At 32.0% G+C, this 23,954-nt stretch overlaps 1 protein-coding gene across 1 annotated transcript in view; it reads left to right on the top strand.

Moving 5' to 3' along the window:
• The window catches only part of LOC111061900 (guanine nucleotide-binding protein G(o) subunit alpha), a 131,785-nt gene extending 108,032 nt beyond the window's left edge, over positions 1-23,753 (top strand). Inside the window, exons 6-8 of the mRNA XM_039421857.1 lie at positions 5,863-5,992; positions 14,426-14,579; positions 18,604-23,753. Coding sequence (XP_039277791.1) covers positions 5,863-5,992; positions 14,426-14,579; positions 18,604-18,791 — 472 coding nt within the window. The 3' untranslated portion in view covers positions 18,792-23,753. The remainder of the gene's footprint in view (positions 1-5,862; positions 5,993-14,425; positions 14,580-18,603) is intronic.
• Positions 23,754-23,954: the final 201 nt, after the last annotated feature.

The raw sequence follows: 23,954 nt of genomic DNA on the forward strand, positions 1-23,954 counted from the left end.
AAAGAAGAAGTGCTCTTCCAATTCCTTCTAAACAAAATTCTGCCATAACATTTTCACATAATAATTTTATAGAGTTGAAAATTCAAATCACTTCAAGAAATAACGAATTTGAATGAAAATTATCACAAAACAACACTCCTAGACCCTATATTTAATAGAGAAGTTTTATAACTTCTATTAAAAATACCATGCTAGGTATGTGGTAGAATTAAGACTGTTCGGTACACTTTTTTATTATTTAAATTGGATAATCATTTCCAATATAATTGTTAAGATCATTATAAGAGTGAGAAAAAGTGGCAACTGAAATTTTCAAGTGGTCTAATAAGCGATTTATGGGTTGTTAAAGTGCTAAACTCCGTTTTCTTTCCAGATCATAAACGGTTTCGACCATATTATTAGAACTTCTCTTGAAAATTCAAAAAATGTATCTTTCCAAACTAAAACATTTCAATCCCCATATCGTTCATAAATAAAAAAGTAACAATGTTTGGATGTATCAGATGTCTGACAGTATAACGTTTGTACTCTTCAGAAACATTCTTCCTTCAAAAGTGAATTATCAGGAATACGGACTGACCCGCATTTAAGTTTTGAACCACTATGAAGTGGTTCAAAATAGTGGTTCAATCGATTGAACATTTTTTGTAAATTCGATAACTTGTTTATTTTGGCATTAATCGCGAAAAACGCATATTAGAACAAAACCAATGATATACTGAATGTATTAAAAAAAAACTCCAATGGAAAATTCGAAACCGTTTATGATCTGGTAAGAAAACGGAGTTTAGCACTTCAACAACAAATAACTCGCTTATTAGACCACTTAAAAATTTCAGTTGCCAGTTGCCACTTTTTCTCACTCTTATAGGGCCGGTTTCCGAGCTCGGGATTTAGCTAAGTCCTAGACTTTAAACAACTGGAGTCAGAAAATTGGTTTTCCAAAACGGGGCAAGGCCCAGTCATTGTCATAGTCACGTTTGAAATAAATTTCAAAAAACTAGAAAATTGAACACAAAATAAAATAAAGAGAAAATGGTGTAAAGTTTCAGCTATTTTGAATTATTTAGGAATGTCTAATTTCGTCAAGGAAAAACGTTTTCAATTATAGAAATGAGAAAATAAAAACTACGACTACTGTTATGAAAGCTGCGACTAGGCCCTGTTATAGAAAGCCAATTTTCTGACTCCAGATGTTTAAAGTCTAGGACTTAGCTAAATCCCGAGCTCGGAAACCGGCCCTTAATGATCTTAGCAATTATATTGAAAAAGATTATCAAATTTAAATAAAAAGGTGTACCGAATAGCCTTAACCTCTCTCAGCAGAAGTCTAAAAAGTTTTGCAAGGTAGTAATTTTTGCAAGGTTGTAATTTTTGCAAGGTAGTAATTTTAGTAAGGTAGTCATTTTCGTACTTTTTTGAATTAGAGTTTATTGCGCAGTAATGGTGAGATGGGTCAGTTATTGACTCGTGGAGTTCAATGAAGAACAACATGAATATGTCACGGATGTGTAGTGGGTGGCTGGTAGGGTAGGAAGTACGCGTGATGATAAAAATGATAAAGCACGACACTTGTTTGAAGTGGGCATTGTCTGCAAACAGGTCTTTGTTCCTGGTGTACCCCTTTTCTACTAACTTGCCAAAGTTTTTCTGCGTCGTTTATGTGGTACCGTCAACGGTCAACTGGGCATTTCGTCAACGAACAACTGGACATTTCGTAAATGGTCAACTGGGCATTTCATCAACGGTCAACTGGATATGTTTTCACGCTAATGCTAGTTGGAGAGACAAGTTTTCCTACAGTGAGATCACGTTATAATGGCAGTGTTTGATTAGCAATGGTATTGCTATCATTGTCTATCATTCAACAAAGCAGATAGCGCTCTCTTTCTCGCTTTGCTCTGTTGCTAGATCGTCTTTTAACAATGTAGAATGAATAATTGATTAGCAAAATATCTCATCTTAATTAGGAAAATTCATTATGAAATTATTGAAAAATATAATTTCTTGCTTAATAAAATATAATTAATTATCTTAAACGAGAATGAACAGTTAAAAATAAACCTGTATCAGCTAGCGTCTATAGAAGGCATTGACAAGACGGAGGATCGGCAACGTTGTTCTCCTATCTTTCTCCACTGCCATTATAACGTGGACCTGACTATACATGAGGAAGAAGAAAAATATTATATAATGAATAGCTCATTTCACAGAAGCTTAGACCTTTGTCTAGTCTAGTGAAATCAATCTTTATTCCATTAGATACAAGTATTTAGACAGTATACAGTAGTATAAATTGGAAATGGGACAGTTTTGGGCATGAGCCTGTTGTGCCTTTCCTCATGTTAAGTATTTGTAAACAATGTGAAAAATAAATATATAAATTACTTTTTTAAAATTTATTGCTAGAATATTATACAGAGTCACAATGATAATATGAAAAAATTGATATTAAATTATGTGAAATCAGCAAACATAGACGACACTGATGTGCCTGTGCGTTTGCTGGGTTGCAATCTAACAAATGTCTAACTTTTTCTACTTTTAACTATTGTCTTACGAAAAAACGATTGATATGATCGGCCCTTACAGAAGTGAATTACAGTAAAATAAGATCTCGAAATTTTTTCTGTAATTATATAATCTGCTGTGACATAGGCTAAATGATTAATTTTTTCTTCTGTATCCACTTCTTCAGGAAAACTAACAATATTGTTCAATAATAATCACTGATAATCATGTAATATTATGTTATTTAATGATTATTATATCCTCAGCAAAAAGAATGTCAGTAAAAACGGGGCCCAGTGTTTGGCAAACTGAATTTATTCTATTTTTATTTACATTTATTTATTTATTATTATAATTTTCACAAGAAAGCACTGAATGGGAGAGAAAAACTAAGGATACTCCTTGTATTATTTCTCTCCCAAATTTAGATTATAATTTAAAAGTCCAAAATGAGGTTGAGATTCCACTTTTCTGAAATTTAGTCCTTTTTCACTCAAAAACAACAGTAACTAAGAATTTTGAATCTTGACAGTTGAGAAACTGGATAGAAAACAAAAATATTACACTCAAATGACTCATAATTGGAAAATTTTACGTAATTTTACAAAATTTAGAGCCAGAAAAACACAATTCCTGAGTTTCGGTGACCTGGAAAAAATTTCTAATTATTTTTAATTTTTTGGAAAGCATTATATTATTCTGTGATTGGATTAGCATTTTACACTTAAAGCTATTGGCTGTTGTGTTTAATTTGCCAATGAAACTTATGAAGATTATAAGAAAATATCAAATTACAAGTTTTTATATGAAGTTGTTATCACGCGGCATTCCAAAATGATTTAAATGTGATTAAGTAACTAGTTTAACTTATTTGTTAGATAAATACGTTTAATAATTACTATTCATTAATTAGCATTTTAACAATGATGCAACTTCCAATTTATTTCAATCTGTAACTTATTTGTTTTGAATCTCTATTTTCAATCGATTGAACCACTATTTTGAACCACTTCATAGTGGTTCAAAAGTTCAATGCGGGTCCGTCTGTATTTCTGATAATTCACTTTTGAAGGAAGAATGTTTTTGAAGAATACAAACGTTATACTGTCAGACATCTGATGCATCCAAACATTGGACATCTTGTTATGAATGAATCCAAACTATCATGAAATTATGTTATTTTTGTGTGGTATGGCTCCTCCCAATCCCGATTCTTGAAGTGATGCTTTGAAAACTCCATGTCAGTATACTGTGGTCAATTTTTGCGGGACATTATATAAGTAGAATCACACATTCATAGACTTGACATACTTCCCATAAATTTATGTCAATCTTGTTAATGGAGAAATAATTCCAACTTCAAGTATGGCACTTGGCACACACTAACCGGATTACCGGAGCTTGAGCTAGATGCTTCTTGAGTTTTCCTTCTGCCTACATTAGAAATGCTCTCAGTCCAAATAAACTCTCCAAAAATAGTATCATGTTTAGTTTTCAGAGTCTGAATTCGAACTTCCTTCCCAATCGAAGCTGCATTGATGAGTTTTAAATTGTATCAAAACTAACACTGTCTAAATATGTATGCTACTGGGCCAAATGTGCAACTACCATCAAACAAACATTTCATGCAAAACTGGAATAATTAATGGGAGTTTGTTGTTCTTATATAATTTTAGAAGGTGAGAATGGAGTGAAGTTTAATTGAAAGTTTTTTGCTTTACTTAGAGTTGTAGTGAACATGAAATTCATGGCAGTACCACTCACATTTTAAAACGTAAATAAATTTAGAGTTTTAATTTTAATTAAATAGTCAGTTTGTTATTGTCATAATCTATAGGCTACTATAATAAAGGAAAGAACTGACTTATACACCTACGGGATAGGAAAATTATGTTTGACTCATCATCACGTCTGAACTACTGGACTGGATTAACTTGAAATTTTGCATATAGATTCTTAATTAACCGAGGGTGGTTATAGGCCTATTTTCGTTTCTTCAAGATTTCATTACAGGTTTTCAGTTTGTCAAGTTCTTAATCAGACCCTTGCGGAGCACGGGTTACCTGCTAGTCTTGAATAAAATTAAAAAATACATTGTCAATTTGTTATTGTTATAATCCCAAAGTCAAGTATTTCATTATGCGTGATGGTAGATGGTATTTAAAAAGTATTTAATTTGGAAATAGATACTGTTATTATTCCAACAAAGTTTTAAACGGTGTAAGCTGATGTTTTCTTATCCCACTTTGGAAAGACTATCCCATTTGTACCTTTGTAATAATAATTACTATTTTATACTTCTTGTAAATCACAGTCTCTTAAACTTCCTTCGAGGTCACTCATTTGCAACAAATTGAAATTCAATTAACTGGAAAAACAATTATGAGTTCTGAATTTAACATGAAACCTTTAACTAAGGCCCGTTTTTTAGTATCAAATCTGATGGACCTTCAAACCTATAGTTCTAATATAAACCGATAAAGATGGAAATTACTGAGATGTATATAACATCACTATAAATGTAATGTTTCAAAGAATTTAACCTGATTTTCGTTTTATAATAATTATAAATTAATAATCTATTAGATTTAATAACTTTCCTAGATTCCGCGCATGAATCCTTTAATATTCTCCCGATATCACTGTATTACACTCTCAACGCATACAACATTTGGAGTCCGGTCTCACAAGGTGTCAAACTATGAAACGATAAACCGAAAAACTTCAATAATATCTGAAAATTCATCCATTATAGTTATTTGTTATTTCCGAGCATGGTAGACATAATTCACTTTTTGTTACTTCCAATTGTGTCCTCCTATCAGCAATTCCTTACCTTAAATGCTTACTTACCTACCGATTGATCAGTTGCGACCTGAAAACTCTATCACCAGACCTGAGCCAGCCAGGTCACTCGATATTATTATTATCATCTTACTTACCTACCCTACATAGGGAATCCCTTACCTACCCAACATGAATCTGAGGGGAGTTTCCCGTAAATAACCCTACATTAAATCTTACATGAATTTACATTCATCACCCTAATATAAATAAAAATATAGCAAATGGATTTGAAAATGGCATTAGTAGCCGAAAAATGTCGTGACGAAATAATTTGGAAGGGTACTCAGATCTTTATTTTTATTTATATTAAAAGTAGCACTAAATAAGAAAGACAATTCATTACCGGTACCCTATGACTATGTCTATTGCACTATGTGTTTAGTGACAATAAAGATTTTTATTCTATTCTATATGAATCTCAGGGGCGTTTTCCGTGAATAACCCTACATTGAATCGATTATATCCTTCAAGAATCTTTGATAATTTGAAATATTTTCTTTGCAGATTGTTCGATGTTGGTGGCCAGAGGTCAGAACGAAAGAAGTGGATCCACTGCTTCGAAGACGTGACTGCCATCATTTTCTGTGTCGCCATGTCCGAGTATGACCAAGTCCTACACGAAGATGAAACAACAGTCAGTACAAAAAACTATCACTTTCTTACTTTATTATGTTATAATATTGAATGAAAACGACCTGATATTGACGAAACCACAGATTTATCAAAACAAATTGAGATACACAACAACACAAAGGAACAGTTTTGGGCTTTAAGCCTGTTGTTCCTTTCCCAATCATTCATAATTGAGCATTATATTGTATGTATCAATGTATAAATGAATATATAAATAAATAATAAAACAGGATGCTATAAGGTCCCATTTCAATAAATTCTCTGCTGGACAACACTCACTCAACTGATGAGGCGATTGAAGTAAACAAAACCCTTTGAGTCAGTGTAGTGCTAGTGGAATGAAAAGTAAAAATGTGGAAAGATACATACAAGATATATTCATAGAAAATAAGGATCTAATAAAATAAAGGTCTGTAGAAAGATGCATTATATATATATATATATATATATATAAGATATATTCATAGAAAATATGGATATACTTTAGTAGCAATTTCAGTAACAACTCCAATGGAAGACTTCAGTATAGAAATAATTGAGTTGTAAGATACATTAATGTGAAATTAATGGTTGGTCAGAGTGACTAGTTTCAATATGACAAACAAAAATAAGTAATAAATAAATTTCACTTCCATCATGTTTCTCGTACAACCAATTAATAACGTAAAATTGAGAAATTTTACAAGCAGATTGCGATTCAATAATGCCCCTTAGAACAAAATTTATTCTTAATTTGAGTACGTGAAAAAATAAAATAAGAAGTATCTTTACTAATTCATAACAGGCTAGATAACTATACTTTTCTAATTGAGTATTCTATGAAATAATTGAGGTATGTTTACCCAAACGTTGTTTTTGGAATTAAATCTCACAATATTATTGTCTTTTTCCTTTCCTTTTTCCTTCGTCCTGGTACCCCCAGAAGAAGGGAGTTTATTATAGAAAATATAACAAACAAAAATGAAAAATACACTTATAAAAAGAAATCTTACAAACAAAACAAATGAAGAATAATAAAAAAAGCAAGAATGACAAAAGATAAGAAGATTCCCTTCCAGTGGAAAATTTCAAATATTATAAACCAAACGAAATATAAATTCTCCAAAACCTTCAAAAGAAGGTTTGACTGGAGGAGTCAAGTTTTACATTATATTAAAAAAAACCCCATAGAAATAGTACATTGATATAATCAATCAGTGATCCCAAAATAAATAATTTTCAATTCAAATCATATCAAAAGAAAAATAGTTGTCAATCTTGAGTAGAAAAAAAATTGATAATAATTTTAATTGTATTGTGTAGCAATATGTAGCAATAAAATAATGAAACAATGGGATTTAATGATAATAATAATAATAATAATGAAAAATCTTTCAAGATTTATATTGACTAGCATTTTTGAACATTTTTCAATTGCTAATTTCCATGCATTTGAATGTACAAAGGAATGAATGGATTACAAAGTACATACATTGATAAAGTAGCATCTATTTGAAATGAGGTATTTATCTCTTTAGTTATGTTGTAATTCCATGGTTCAAGCTTGAAAAGATCTATATGTATTTTTCATAAATGAATTATTAAGAACATAATTTATCATGATTTCATATCCTATGATATGTATGATCTATGAATAATCGCTCACAGTGATCAGTACAGTAATACATCAGTACAGATCCAGTACATATATTTTGGAAAATTAGGCGATAGAAATATTATTCTCAGATAATCCAAGGTATTGAGATTTTAAAAGTAGCAATAAGTGATCTTTTGAACGAAACCAACTCCATACCAAGTGAAGTCAGTTTAGTATCCTATTAAATTTCTCACATCCATAAAGTATATAATTTATTTTGACCCTGGAAGAGTGAAATTGAAGGATAACATCCATAATTTCTCCATCTTTATAGATTTTTTAATGGGAATCCAGAGTTATCAGAGATGGAGATAATAAGATCCAGGCAATGTGGCTATGAAGCTGCTCCCAATAAAATTGTTTTTATAAGTGTAATAAAGGCTGTGAAGTCAAAAAAGACTGATTTAATGGTTCATCTACATTTCATGTTAATGACTGTCCTGATCAAAAGATATCAATTTACTCTCAGATATGGCTTGAAATGGTTCAAATGTGTTCCTGATAAACTTGCATTATTATTGATGTTATAACGATATTTACAAGAAAAGATACATTGAAAACTGATACTCCTCACAAAGATGATAGTAACAACAACATATTTATTTTTCATGATTAGTAAGAACATCCAATTCAAGAGGAGAAGTGATAAATTCCATGAATCTGATATCAGTAATTCAGTATATTCAGTCCATGACCGGCAGTCGCCAGACAGACTTCGTCAAAGTATGAAACAATTAATACACAAATAACTAGAGATGGCTGCATATAGTTTCACTATATCGATGGCTGTAGGCGTTAGCCTACGTCGTATTGGTTTCATCCTAATATTTTTATGTCATTCTTCTTCAACCAAGTATACGTTATTTGAAAAATTCTACTATAAATAATGTGAATAAAAATTAATGTATAGGCTTGTAATTTCTCGATTTGACATCAGAATAATGATTATAAGGTGCATTTTGAAATATTTTATTTTAATTGTAAATATTTTGCTTGATTGATCTGATCCGTTGCTGTTAATTCCACTCTTCACATTAATTTTCTAAACAGATAAAAAATATGATTGGGAACACTAAAATATTGTCTGACATCACGTATTTAACTTTAAAAATTGCATACATTTTTCTTATATTTCACACTGAAGATGACACCATATTTATCGAAACATTATCTTTCTCTTTTCATTCTTTCTCTCTTTCTTTTATCCTCATTCCACTTATTCATCACCTTTATTAAATATTATATTATATCATTTATTATTTCATCTTTTGTAAAGTGACTCATATTGAATTTGTATTAACAACTCCCACCTGCGCACAGGATTTTCCTTGCAGGTGATTGGTTTTTATATTTTTGCTGAAAGGTTTGTTTTTTTATATATTTATTGCGTTGGAAAACCAATAAAGAATTTTCTGATTTGATTTATGTAGCCTATATGTAATTTTTCAAAAATAAATACGTGATGTAGTCAGACAATATTCTAGAATTTACTTTATGAATAAGTATCACTATATCTCATCTATTACAGTATCAGAGGTAAAAAAATCTTCATTCTTTTATTTGAAACTTTTCTACGATTTAGGACAGTTGAGAGTATTTTATTGGTCGTTTAAAGATAGGCTTCATCATTTAGCCCTTATTTATAAATTACTAATACATAATTAATCTATTAATTTGAATTTGAATAATATTCGATTTTATTATGATCAATGTATCTAATAAGTCATCAATAAGTTTAAATTTGCCAGTAACAAAGTACTTTTTACTTTGAAATTTTGTTTCTATGTTTAAGTTACTGTCACCGATGTGTTTTGCACCTTATGGGAGGAGATGGAGAGCAAAAAACGTACCTATGTTTTGTGGAATTGAAATGAATTTTTATTAGCTTGTGATAAATAATTATAATTTTAAATTCTAATGAATTTTTATTAGCCTGTGATAAATAATTGAAATAATTATAATTTTAAATTATATCATAAACACGTAACTAGAGACAATGTCCAAGTACGTTAGTGGTAATCTCCAAGTGACAAGGGAAATTCTTTACTATGTAGTAAAAATTAGGAAGTAGCTTGGTAAATGTGTTGCATTCACTGGGGCTTAGCGTGCCTCATTTGTTAGCTGAAGGAATCCCATTTGATTGCATTCCTGAGTTGCCTAGTGTAATTGGAAAACGTAGGTGTGACTTCTCCTCTGTGTCTTTCATTTGGTGCAAAGCTCATGTGTGACAATTATTACTCACATCGTGCTCACTTAGTAGACTCGGTAATTGAAGCAATTTCAAATTATGTATTTCAGGAACGCTATATTATGTATCTTCGGTCGCTGAACACGATTTTTCAACTCTCAAGCCTCAATAATTGATAATTCTCATCATAATTTACAAATTATGGTCAAAATTACAAACTTCATATCATTATCATTATTTATGACTAACTGGCCCGGCGAACTTCGTACCGACAAATAGCCAATGCATCCCATGACAAACTTTAGCTTAGATATAGACCCACAATGCCTATGCCTTCCCAAAGATAGCTCTTACTTGAAATTGAAGGCCGCCATTGGGGTATTTTAGCACTAAGTTTTAATTTGCCAGTGACAAAGTACTATTTCCTCGAAATTTTGTTTCTATGTTAATAATTTATTGTCACCAATGAGTTTTGCACCTTATGGGAGGAGATGGAGAGCAAAACGTTACTATGTTTTGTGGAATTGAAATAAATTTTTATTAGCCTGTGATAAATAATTGAAATAATTATAATTTTAAATTCTATCATAAACAATTAACTAGAGACAATGTCCAAGCACGTTAGTGGTAATCTCCCAGTGACAAGAGAAATTCTTTACTATGTAGTAAAAATTAGGAAGTAGGTTGGTAAATGTGTTGCATTCACTGGGGCTTAGCGTGCCTCATTTGTTAGCTGAAGGAATCCCATTTGATTGCATTCCTGAGTTGCCTAGTGTAATTGGAAAACGTAGGTGTGACTTCTCCTCTGTGTCTTTCATTTGGTGCCAAGCTCATGTGTGACAATTATTACTCACATCGTGCTCACTTAGTAGACTCGGTAATTGAAGCAATTCCAGATCATGGCCTGGCTCGAGGAAATTTATGGGCCTACTGAACTCTGCTCCTAATAACGTGAATTGTTGCAACATTCTCAGACAACGCCCTGTCAAATCTCAAATAAATTTGTTTTTCAATTTTAAGAGGCGGAAAATCATCCAATGCTGTTTGAAAATTCTTAAATAATGTTTTATACAACAATTCATAACTAATCTCGAACAATTAGACATACTTTGGAACTTATAACATTTTTTAAGTGTCATGTCATGCCAAACATTGAATAAGATAGATAGATAGATAGATTTAATTCTTTTGCTATCGGACCATACAGTCATCAGCAACATCAATAGAATATTCATAACACTTAACACTTAATTTATTATAAAGTATGTGTGAAAACCTCCTCCAAAGAATAGAAGGGGTTTGCACGCAGAAGATCGAACAGTAATTTGCCGAACAAAGAGACTGGATAATTTTTTATTGACTCTGGCAACCTATTGTAGACCTTTGTTCCTTAGACGTGATGGGACTTCTGTACTTTGGTTAATCTTGTACGTTGGGTATCAAGTTTCCAATAAGATTGGAAAATCAAATAGATGAAACTAACGGGGAAAAATGTATGAAAACTAACTAAAATTTGACTTTTTTTTGGATACTTGTACTCTTTACATAGTGAAATAAATAAATAGTATTAAATAAATTTGCGCTCTCATCTGCAATCCCTTTATCGATATCTCGATATCTCTTTGTCGATACCTCGCATTTATTTGATAGAATTTGATGGAACTTGAACACATATTCAATTCGCTTCAATTTTTTTTCAACTAGCGTGAGACTTTCACGTGTTCTTGTAAAATTTTTTAATGATTCATGAGCTTTTCTTTGTCTTTTATTGAATTTTATGGAAAATGTGATCATGTTCTTTCTATCCGCTTCCTCTCAGCGACGTGCGACATCTAATGAGTCGCTGAGAATATTATTAGTGTAGTATTTATCCAGTTATTGAATTGAATTTATTTGTTTCCAACAAATTCAGCATACAATGTACATTTATACACAGTATACATAATATAAAAAGTATAAGTACACAATTACTGAAACTACGCTCACATGAACCTTAAGGTATGTAAAAGGTTCGTTATCTATGTTTTCATTAATTTCACAAGAAAGCTCTGACCGGAAGATAAAAACTAAGGATACTCTCTCTGAGAAGATACTTTCTTAGAATAATCTCTGAGAAGATGAAATCTGTGGAGTATATAATATTCCAAGAATATTGTAAAATTTTCACAGTAAAATAATTCAGCAGGTCTAAAAAACATAAGTTACTAGGTTTCACATTACTCTTCAAATTCCTATCAACGATAATTTTTTTGCTTGTTTTGTTAATGAATGTGCTACCTAAAAAATCCTCATTCTTCAAGTACAGTACTTATAACTGTTAATGCACAGAGTCAGTATTGTATTTGAGAAAAAAATACGTATACTATCCTTCACAAAAAAGTATACGGTAATGAATGAAATGGATTACAAATAAGTTACCGGAACAAAAACGGGATGTAGCTTTCCATTGAAATATTTTATTGTTGATTGTTCTAATGGTTACAAAATATACCTAATTGAAGTAATTAGTACCTACCTATCTGGAAAGTAAAACCTACCTAGGTACTAACCTATAAAGTACAAAGTACCTCCCTTTATATAGATAACATTTATTTATAAAAAAATTCTATCCTACTCTTTCTTATAAAATAAAATCCTACCTAGGTACCAACCTATAAAGTACAAAGTACCTCCCTACCTGAAGATAAAATTTATAAAAAAATGCTAGCCTAGTCTTTCTTATAAAATGAAATCCTACCTTGGTACCAACCTATAAGTACAAAGTACCTCCCTATCTATAGATAACATTTATAAAAATATTCTATCCTACTCTTTCTTATAAAATAAAATCCTACCTAGGTACCAACCTATAAGTACAAAGTACCTCCCTACCTGAAGATAAAATTTATAAAAAAATGCTAGCCTACTCTTTCTTAGAATTCATTTTTTGGGTCTAATTCAATTATAAGATCAATAGCCTAACATTAAACTAATTAATGTATTCGTAATGAATATTGGTTGGTGGATGAACTGGCAGATTTGATGTGGAAGATGACAATTTATTTAATGTGTAATGCTGTCGGGCGAGCTGAGTATATCGATCACTGCTTCTCTCTCACGTTGTCATGGAAACAGATGGTGCTGCCATCTATTGACTATTACCTCAACCTCTAGCGTGGCGGCAACAGGCAACAACGTGAAGTCATTAATATGCAGGATAACACTAAAGTAACTATCTACAGATAACACTAGTAGTTCTGTGAACAGTAGACCTCACGCAGTATTCTCATCCACAAGTACCTGATTGAAACTATAGACCTTATGGAAATACAGCAATAGACTGGCTTCTCCACACATCTGTGTAATCAATGTCAGCTGAATTATGATGAATAATTCTATAGTCTGATTTTTACTCTAATATTGGCGTATGAACGAGGTTCCTTTTTCCTTTTATATTATTCTTGAAATGCAAAATTTCCAAAAACCTTTTATATACGTTGACGCGCAATTAAAAAAGGAACATACCTGTCAAATTTCATGAAAATCTATTACCACGTCTCGCCGTAAATGCGCAACATATAAACATTTAAACATTTAAACATTTTTAAGAGAAATGCCAAACCGTCGACTTGAATCTTAGACCTCACTTCGCTCGGTCAACTAACACTAGAGCGCAAATATAGTAAAAACACCGTATTAAAGAACATATCTTTACAGTGTAGTGTAATATTTTTTAATCAAGAGAAAGTTTTAAATTCATGTGATTCATAACGAGGTCCTTTTATTAGAAATTTTTATTTCAAATGATTTTGTTCATTTTACACACACATGCAAGATAACAATACAAAAATACAAGTATAATGTATATAAATACAAGATAAATGTATAATAACTATAAAAACAATCACAATTGATAGAATAATCATTCACGTTTTGTGTTGAAAAAAATTGGGGAGGATTGTAAACCATTCCAACTATGTTTACTCACATATGTACTAGGGAATCCTTCAATCCTTGAGAGGTAAAATGGACTAAGGAAAAATGAAGGGATGAGAGAATGGGATTAATGAAGGTAAAATAGGATAAGAAAAACAATAGAAATTGAAAGAAAATCTTATGAGGTATTTTGTAAAATGAGTACTTCTAAATCAATAAATCAAAATATAATATTAGGTATGTAGTAGGCTTGTAACAGCACTCTATAGATAGATGTTTCTATGTAATACATCTTGAAATTTTACAAGTTTTTAGAAGATTTATACAACATTCAATCTACTATTTTCACTTCGCAAAGCACGATTTCTCTCTAATATAATTATTCAAACCACAATAGCTATCTTTACCTTTTTTTGAAAAATAGAATATAGTATTGTACAGTAATATAAAAATTCACAGAAAATATTGGTTCCCTAATTTTTCCAGGATAATTAAGTTACTTTTATCTTGTCAACCATGATGGTGTGTCAATTCCATGTATGATTTTGTCAACCATGATGCTTTGTCAATTCCATGTAATTAATTACCGTATAGCTTTTCCACCATGTGATATGTATAGGTTTATTAATTGGTATCAACTGATACTTGAATAGTGCCAATATTTCATTAATCACAGAGCTTTTTTCTTGTTACAGAACCGTATGCAAGAAAGTTTAAAACTTTTTGATTCGATTTGTAATAACAAATGGTTCACGGATACATCGATAATCCTCTTCCTCAACAAGAAAGATTTGTTCGAAGAGAAAATCAAGAAGTCGCCTCTCACCATTTGTTTTCCAGAATATGCTGGTAAGTATTCTCATGGAATTATGTGTCGTTAATACATATTTCACAATATATTTTGGTTTTTTATTTATGGAAAAATATTTGAAATTATACGATCCTGTAAAAAAATGAGATGAATCGAAATGGTTGATATTTTACTGGAGTTTCTTATTAGAAATATGTTCGTGTTTAGAACATGAGTTGGATAATACTGTTCCAATAGAAAAATGAATGTGATGTTGCTATAAAACATAAGATTTTTTCGACTGGCATTAGTTTTACTAGGATGAGCTGAATAGGCCTACTGTGGAGGTGATGATGTCTCTTCTCCATGTACTCTTATGGCCCATAGAGACAATGGGTCATATGAATAAAGTTGAGCATTTGCTTATACTTGTAAAATATGGAGCATTTGCTTCATTTTCTATGAATAAACGTGAGCAAAACCTTTTGCTCATGCTCATCAAAAAAATAGTTTGAGCATTTGCTCAAAAGTAAAAGCTTTTGCTCAAAATTGTATGAATAAACTAGAGCATTTGCTCAACTTTTGAAGCAAATGCTTCAAAAATGTGAGTCTAGTCTGAAGCAGCTTATCACCTTTTGCTCATAGTAAAATGGCTCCTAATTCGTGTGAGGAAGAGGAAACTATACCAGACACGATCACAACCAATAGTTGAGAACTATAAAACTCTTTTTAGATTCAACCATGATATATATCACCATTATTCCTACAAAAGAATAAATATAAAAGATAGCAGCTACCTGATATAAAGATAGCCATCACAAAATAGGAAATAGGCATTTAAGAAGATGAGAGTGTAGACAATTATAAGAAGGCTATTGATATTATAAGAATATGCTGAAGATTATTATAGAGATGACATTTTTTCACGCTATTATTTGAAAATTCTAAACTCAACTAACCTAAAACTCTTTTCATAAATAGAAAACAGAACAGACGACGCAAACACAAGCGGTGCCCCCTACTTGCATATTTAGTGCTTCCGTGAGCTATAAAAACATAGTAAGGCTACAAAAGCGAATCAGCTGATGAAAAATCTTTAAAGTGCGTGAGCATTTGCTCCAGAGTTAAGGAGCATATGGTAAGAGTATAAGGTATTGCTCATATAGAAATGAGCAAATGCTTTTGCTTCTACCTTTTGCTCATGAGCAAAACCTTATGGTCCATGCTCTTGCTCATGAGCATTTGCTCTGGTTTTATTCATATGGGCCATAATCACGCCAACATAAACCTAGGATCAGCTGATTAGTAATCAATATTTCGGCTCTTATTGAGTTGAGCCACCTGCCACTAGTGGGTCGCCAGGGATCAACCATTGGCGGCCGCGTGTAAAGCACGCTGGGACACCAGGATTGGCTGCCGGGCTGATGACCCGAGTGAGTCACCAGCCGGGTCGCCAAAATCTTGTGGCCGGCAGCCAGAATCTGATGACCCGGCTGGCGACCTTACTCCCTTATACTCCGTACAAAATTACTTCTGACTTGGAGGAATATGCAGCGCATAGAAATGGAGGGAGATCAGCCAATTACAGTGATGGATAAAGTCATAGGTAGAAGCGCAGTTGCTAATAGAGTCAGTCGACTGAATGCTTCCAGAGAGGAAACTCCATAAGTTTAGAATGAGCGCTTGAATACTCACTAGAAATTAGAGAATACTGGCCGGTTCAGAACGGTACCTTCGCCGCCGTTGTTTCTCCACCTCTGTATGCCTTCTCTGCTGCGCATGTCCCTCCCAATTCCAAAGTTATTTTGTACAGAGTATAATACCCCTTAACTCACTCGGATACTTGGCGAGCCACTGGTTGCCGAGACTGGTGGCTGAATGTTATATGATCCTAAATCTATTGTGTTTCTGACAGAGCACCAAGTAGCCAACTCTTTTTAACCTCCACCAAAAGCTCAGAACTGACACTGTTCATAGTGTCTTATGTCACCCAAGAGGGCATCAGAAGGGACGGATATGGCTTAAGATCTCTGAAGCTGTTGCCTTCAAGAAGTAATTTATTCATAATGGTTTTCTAAGGTTCCAAAAGTGGAAATCCACACAAAGTGGAAATTGTTTTGCGTCACCAATGAGGCAAAAATGTTGTGGTTTTTGCTAATGCCGAAGGATATCAATCAAATTGACAAATGCCGAAGGTTTATGAGTTGGTTGAAAAGACCAGATTATGCCTTCTACTACTTTTGGAACCCTCCATGTATTCAAACAACATATAATTTAAATATATGGATTGAACATCCGAAACTAGTTGTTATTGTATTTTATATTTAAAACTTTTTAAAAAGGATACTATGGGATTATTTTCAACTAATTTGAATATAATTTATAGTAGGTATGCACTCGCCTTGAAAATAATTAGGCTCAACTCACACTTACGCGACTCAGGTCGAGAAGAGACTGCGACTCTAGTCTCTTTTCGACGCAGCATGTGTTTCCAAATGGTGACACTCAGACCAGTCGATTCGATTCTAGTCTCCGCGACGTCACCATTTGAAAACACATGAAGAGACTGCAACTCTAGTCTCTTCTCGACTTGAGTCGCGTAAGTGTGAGTTGACCCTAAGACTCAGTTTAAACTGAGATGGATCAGATTTTTGTTTAAACCCGGAATATAACCATTGTAATAAATTTTTCCATTTCTTCAAGTAGTCGTACTTTAGCTTGAGACGAAGATGGTGGATATGACCCTAAGTTTGACCAAAGAAATAAGATAGCATAAAGTAGATATCCCATGGTATAGGTAGTTTATGTTCAATTTCAAGCCGATTTTTGTCAACTCCGATTTCTGTTAACTACTGTCTATTATTACTCTTTTGACCGGGTGAGAGTGTACAAACGGCATAGTATGAGACACTACCAGCGTCACACAGTTTCACGAAGAAATACTGCAAGGATTATCAGCTCAAGCGCCCTATACCATGGCATTTATTCTTGTGTAACCTTTTTTCTATGGCTCGACATTGTAGCTCCCGAACTTGACAATAATGATATGGATGGAAATAAATGAGAAATTGCATTTGTTCAAATGCTAATTAATAAATAATAATTATTAAACGAAAATCCCAATTAAATACTGTAAATAACCTTTTAAATTCCTGACTAGCAATTAGGAGGTACTGGGTTCGATTCCCGGGCTGGCAAATAATTTTTGGATAGTAGCTCTCATAGAATTTTCATCTAGCTGTAAACCCTAATATTTGCAGTAGCAGAAGTCTTCGGAAAGATTCAATTTGAATTTGATTGAGTTTTCATATTGTGTTAAATTGAATAAAATTATTGATTGATTTGAATAATAGATGAATGAGCGAAGCAAATTCTATGTTTCAAGTCAATCGGCGTTTGTCTGTTTGTTTGTACCGCAGTTACAGTCACAGTTAAGGTCCGATTTCAATAAAATTTGGTATACAATACTTTAAAACAAAACGCAGAAACGTATATATTTAAAATTTTTTAATTCATCCTTGTTTCAAGATGGCGGCCCTTATTCGGAAATTTTACCCTAAAGATCAATCTAACTTTTCAATACTTTATCGGATGAGGTTCAAATTGGGCTCATTCTTCTCAGCGCTTCAAAGTGGTATTATTTAATGCATCACATGTTCAAAAAAAATTTTTAATTCTAATTTACCCCCTAAGTCCCAATCCAAGTTTCAGATTTTTTATCTTTTCAACCGTGTTTCCGAGCTCAAAAGTGTAGAGGACCTTTATTCTTCAGCGCTCCAAGGTGGTCTTATTTTATGTATCACAATTTCATAAAATTTAGAATTCTTTAATTTTTTTCAGTCCCAAATTTCAAGTTTCAGATTTTTATCTCTTAAACCGTGCATCCTAGCTCAAAAGTGTAAAGAGCTTCTATTTCTCAGCCTACTCCACCGATCCTATTGCATATATCATCATACTCTAAATCCAATTTGTATGTGTGTTAGTGTGTGAATAGGCGGGCGTGTGTGAGTAGTGATGTTAGTGAGTGTAGCTAACTACTGTTCTACTGTGCTCCGCCGAACTAACAAGTTGTTTATTTTGCAGGAGCTCAAGAGTATGGCGAAGCTGCAGCTTACATTCAAGCACAGTTCGAGGCTAAGAACAAATCGACTACCAAAGAGATCTATTGTCACATGACCTGTGCCACCGACACCAACAACATACAGTTTGTATTCGACGCAGTCACTGACGTCATCATAGCAAACAATCTAAGAGGCTGTGGCCTTTATTAAGTTTCTATTATAATAGCAGTGCATCAGCAGTGCATCATTGGACAAGCACTTTATGTTATTCTATTTACCCACATCCGTAAAAGTGAGTGTTTGTAAATTTTGTATGCTTTTATCTGATAATGTTCATGGATAATTTTGTAAACTTATTTGATGCTTATTCCCAATTTGATTTTCCCAAAAGATGTTGTAAATAGAAAATAAGTGATACTGATGGTTTAAAGTAGTTTGCTTCAATTTGCATAAAAAATATGTACATCAATAGATTTATGTAGCTACCAGAAAACATTCAGTGCTTGTAAGATGATCGGGTGAACTAAAACGATATTGTAGTCAACTTTCAGGACATTTAACTGTTGTCAACGTATTGTAATATAGTGGAGACTCTGACCATACCATTTTAAATACAAATTATTAAAACTGTTTGTTTAGAACTGTTTGCACAGCTACAAAAATTGTGACATCAATGTTAATTTATTTCCAATGAAACGCCCAATTCCAATCGCTTTTCTTCTTTACAGTATGCCAAGTCTCATTCCATATCTATTGATTTTAAATGAACACTTCGATTAAATTAATCTTTTGGAATAAATTGACAAAATGTTGAAGTAAAGTTGAAAATTATGTAGAAGATAGCTATTCTAATAGATGAGTTACTATAAATGTAATATTATTTTTATTATTGAGATATTAAAATATCAATAGAATAATACCGTAAAGATTTAAGACTTACAAATCCGTTGACCAGTGGGATCATGAGAAATATTATAGTATATGTAATTCCATTAATTTAATCATATTTCTGTACATATTATATATATAAATATACATAAACATATATAAATAATCTATTGAACCCCCTATTATATTAAAATTATGTGTGTGAAATTGTGTACCGATTGTATATTTGAGTACAATATCAAGAATATCATGGTAATAGACAAGCGAATTGAACTTTTGTGCAAAACTATATTTGAAGGTGATAATTTTTTGCAGCTGTGTGAATAGTAAATTTATAAACGTCATTAAAGATTCAAATAATAATGATAATTATCTCATATGAAAGTAATGAATTCAGTGTGTTATTGTAATTTTACCATTGAACATTAATATCTGTAAGCATATTATAATCTAAACGCAACATTGTATCATTTTTATAACGGACCTTCATTTATAACAGCCTTCACGATCAAACCATTTACTGCCGAGGCCCGTAATACTTGGCGGGAGTTTTGTCTGGATGGCTGTGTTGATTTGACTTCCTCATTTTGCTAATTGATATGAATAATTGTTGGTTTAAAATTATTTATGAACGTGATAATTGATAATATGGACAATTGGAAGCTGAAACTGTAGGCCCTAAATGGAGATGAGATTGTATTATAGTGAGGTTTCAGAGATTAATATTAATGTCGTGTCAGGGTTGGTTATAAACAAACATATTGATGAATTTGTTGTTGAATAGATTGCCCGCTTAGAGTGATGTGAAATTTAGATAGAAATGAAGATCTTCGATTACTGTTTTACTGTTGGCTTTGATTGTTTCAAGTACAGCATTAATGTACAGCATTCGGCTTCAGCTTCAGTCAACAAAGTGAAATCAGAGGAATGATAGGAAATTGAATGTCATTGGTGAAATTATATTTCATATTATATTCACAATATGTTGAAGTTGTCTAATATAAAAACATTCTATTTTTTTCACGTAATTAGAGTTGAGCAAGTTCTAAATAAATGTGTAGGAGTTGAATGGTTTAGAATCATCATTCTTTAGCTAAATTCCCCATGATAACTGCCAATTAAATAATGATAAAAATAATAATATTTATTGATTAATCATGATAATAATGTTGCATTTTTTGGAATGTAAATCCTTTATAGAGGAGTGATTGAGAGTTTTCAAGAAACTGTTTGGCACACCTTGCGACTTTGTGCTCCTTAAGAGGAAATTATTTAATTATCATAATATCGAACATACGTTTTACTGCTTAGAATATCTAAAGATATGTGCTTTAACTGGCAACAATCGTGAAAATGATAAATCTAGATATCTTATCAGTTATTAAAGATCCTTATTTTACAAACTTTTTATAAGATAGATTATTGTCTGATTGACCACATTCACGGTTAATATAGAGTCAGAAGGCTGTAACTGGATATTTTTTTCCCTTTGATATTGTTTCTAAGCTTTTTAGATAATCTTTTCAAATCCACTAAGCTTACCAGAAACATTCGCAGATTCGCATTGTAGAGTTAACTAATATCATCCACAAATATTTCAATTAAAACTTGATAAAACATTCCTTTTCTTTGCATTTCTATTTGATTTTAATTGAATGTTATGGAAGCTGGAATTTCCGTTATTGACAATTCTAACTGGCTAAATTCCTCAAGCGTCAAACAAACTTGTAATTGTAAGACGTGCCATATCAATAATTTTCGCCAAAATTAAAATAGCTGTAAATAATAACAATAAGGAATTAATAAATGAGAAAGACAGGAAATTTACGGTATCCTGAAAACTATTAACTGCATGGGATATGAGGCACTTCGCACATAGGGAGGTAAAGCATATTATGAAAAGCATACATAGTGTGTAAGGGTACAAAGGTTGCATATTAAGGGAACAAACCCTTATCAACTTATTTGTTATGGACTTATACTCCCTGTCGTTTGTCTCATGCCTCATACAATAAACTCTATCTTGCTTTGGATCAGATATTATCAACTGTTCTAATCTTATGGTCTCATCCATTTACTCCACAATTACATAGTTTATAGTAAGATGAGTGGAATTTTTGTATCTATTAGATAAGTAAAAGTAATATAATTGTTGAATATTTAAAAAAATGTAAAAATGAATTTTAAACTATCGCTAACATGTTTTTAGTTTTGTTTAAATTCTGACTTAAATAAGTCGCTCTCTCCCATAGGATCAAATTTTTAAATTGAAAACTTCTTGAATCTTATGAATCACAATAATATTATGATTAATAATGATGATTATTGATATGCATTGGAATTATTCAGTAAATGATTGAAATAATTACATACTATACTTTTCGAATTGCACTGCTCGATTCGAGATAGTGGTAAGGCGTCTGAGTGTAGTCTTATGAAAAACACACGGTGCATATCTTTGTAAAACTATTCAAAATTTGTTAATCTTCTGGTTTTGGCTTCCTGAGCCAATCTGAGGATCGCAGAATTGAATTTGAATATGCATTCAGCTCCTTATGTTTTTATTGTATATTTTCACAAAACAAAACTTGTTTGGAAATCTGTAGTGAGCTTTAAAGAGAATGCTTCAGACTTGGAAAGAGTTTCAAGTCTAGTGATATTATGATGGATTTTTTATTAGCATAGTTTTCTTACTGCTAACTTGAGGTGGCTGAATAATATTTTTTAGATCACTCCCAATCACAGTACATTATGACTCTACAAATGAATTGTGAAAGTCTACTTCTAATGTCTTAAATCTTGACCTCTCGTGAATTGAAATTATATTCAATATACTCTTTAATGGAAGATTGTCTAAGCAGGTAACTTTTAAGGTGACTTTTCAAGTAAATCCAAGTAACAAAATATTTTTCATGTGTCAAGAGCATATTAATTCTATTAAAAAGTGACTGTTCTTAAATTAGCCTAGTCTTGATTATTGTAATGCTTGTAAATCTCCAATTGTTGAAATTGTCTAAGTTATTGAGAAGTTTGTTAATGGCAGATCAATGGTAAAAATAAAAAAATGTATTACTATTTAAACGCGATAAAACAATATGTTGTTGTCAATCTAGTCAAATAGTGCTAAAGTCGTAATGCGATCATGGTTAATGGATATAATGATTATTGTAATATTATTGCTACTACTATAAAGTAATGTTAATTTGTGGCCGGCAAGATTCCACGTGTCTAGTGTGGAGTCAGATGACCAAAGAAGACGTTCTGTTGTTTGTCGCTAGAAACCAGTAACTTACCGTGTACTCGATTGCGTCATGCGTCACCTGCGTCAGTTGTCAGGTGAATCTTGTAGTCCAAAATGGACAATTTAATTCATCAGTGAATGAATAATCATCTGTTGTTAATTATAAATAAATAGTGTCGTGTTTGAATAAAAAGTAAGGCGAGTTCTAGCTCGGACTGTCGTTGATAAATTTTTAAAAATGGTGTTTTGCGTGCGTGGAACGATGTGACTTGTCAGGTCCTCACCGATTTCTTCATTGAGTGTTGTTCACATGTCATGTAATAGAAATAGATGAGAATAAATTTACAAATAAAACTTATGTGTTTATATGTAGCATTACTATAGTTTGTATGGACAAAAGAATTTGCATTCTAATGTTGATTGCTCTGTATGCTTGAATTTCGTTTCATGAAACCAGAATGGTGAGGATATCCATATAAACCCAATCACCTTCTCAGCCTCTATCTACAATATTTTACTATGTAAATAGTCCTCATTAAATGCCTCTTACACAAAATAAAATCCTTTATAAGCTGCATAGAGTTCACTTATAAATAGAACTGGAAAATTAAAAAACTTGTATTTTTTGCTGTCAGGTTTTGATCACAAATTAACATTTTTTACTATTGATCTTCCCCGAATCATCCTGATGCAATCAGTTGAATTGAATCACACAGGTATAAGCTTAAAATTCTCTAATACTAAATCGATTTATAGTATATTCGACCTGAACAAATCAATCTTCTCCCCCTTCCATAAATCTCTCTCTATACCTCTCCTTTTCTTCATACATTTGCATGGCGATCAATTAAGGTATCAAATTTGTGTTGTGTTACGTTAGTTTTAAATTCATCTTATTTTCAAATCACAAGGAGAAACTATCTCGAAGTTACCAAAATTAGTTTATTGACTCGAAATTTCAACATTTATGCCACCTGCTGTATATTTTACACATTTGTATGTAATTTCCTCTTATCATTAAATTGTATTATTACCACTAATGACTCCTCGATGTTATCATTTCACAAACTTCTCCCGAATGATAAAAGCATGCTTATCAATCATTCCAGTTCATCGAATCTAATTAGAAACTTATGATTTATGAAGAAGGCATCATGGAAACTTATCGTTCAATTACTCACTCGTTCGTTCAAACTAGATATTAGTCTATATTCTTCAATTTTCGAAACTTCTATTTCTGAGCA

The sequence above is a fragment of the Nilaparvata lugens genome, chromosome 2 (genome assembly GCF_014356525.2).
Source record: "Nilaparvata lugens isolate BPH chromosome 2, ASM1435652v1, whole genome shotgun sequence".
Classification (NCBI taxonomy): Eukaryota; Metazoa; Arthropoda; class Insecta; order Hemiptera; family Delphacidae; genus Nilaparvata; species Nilaparvata lugens.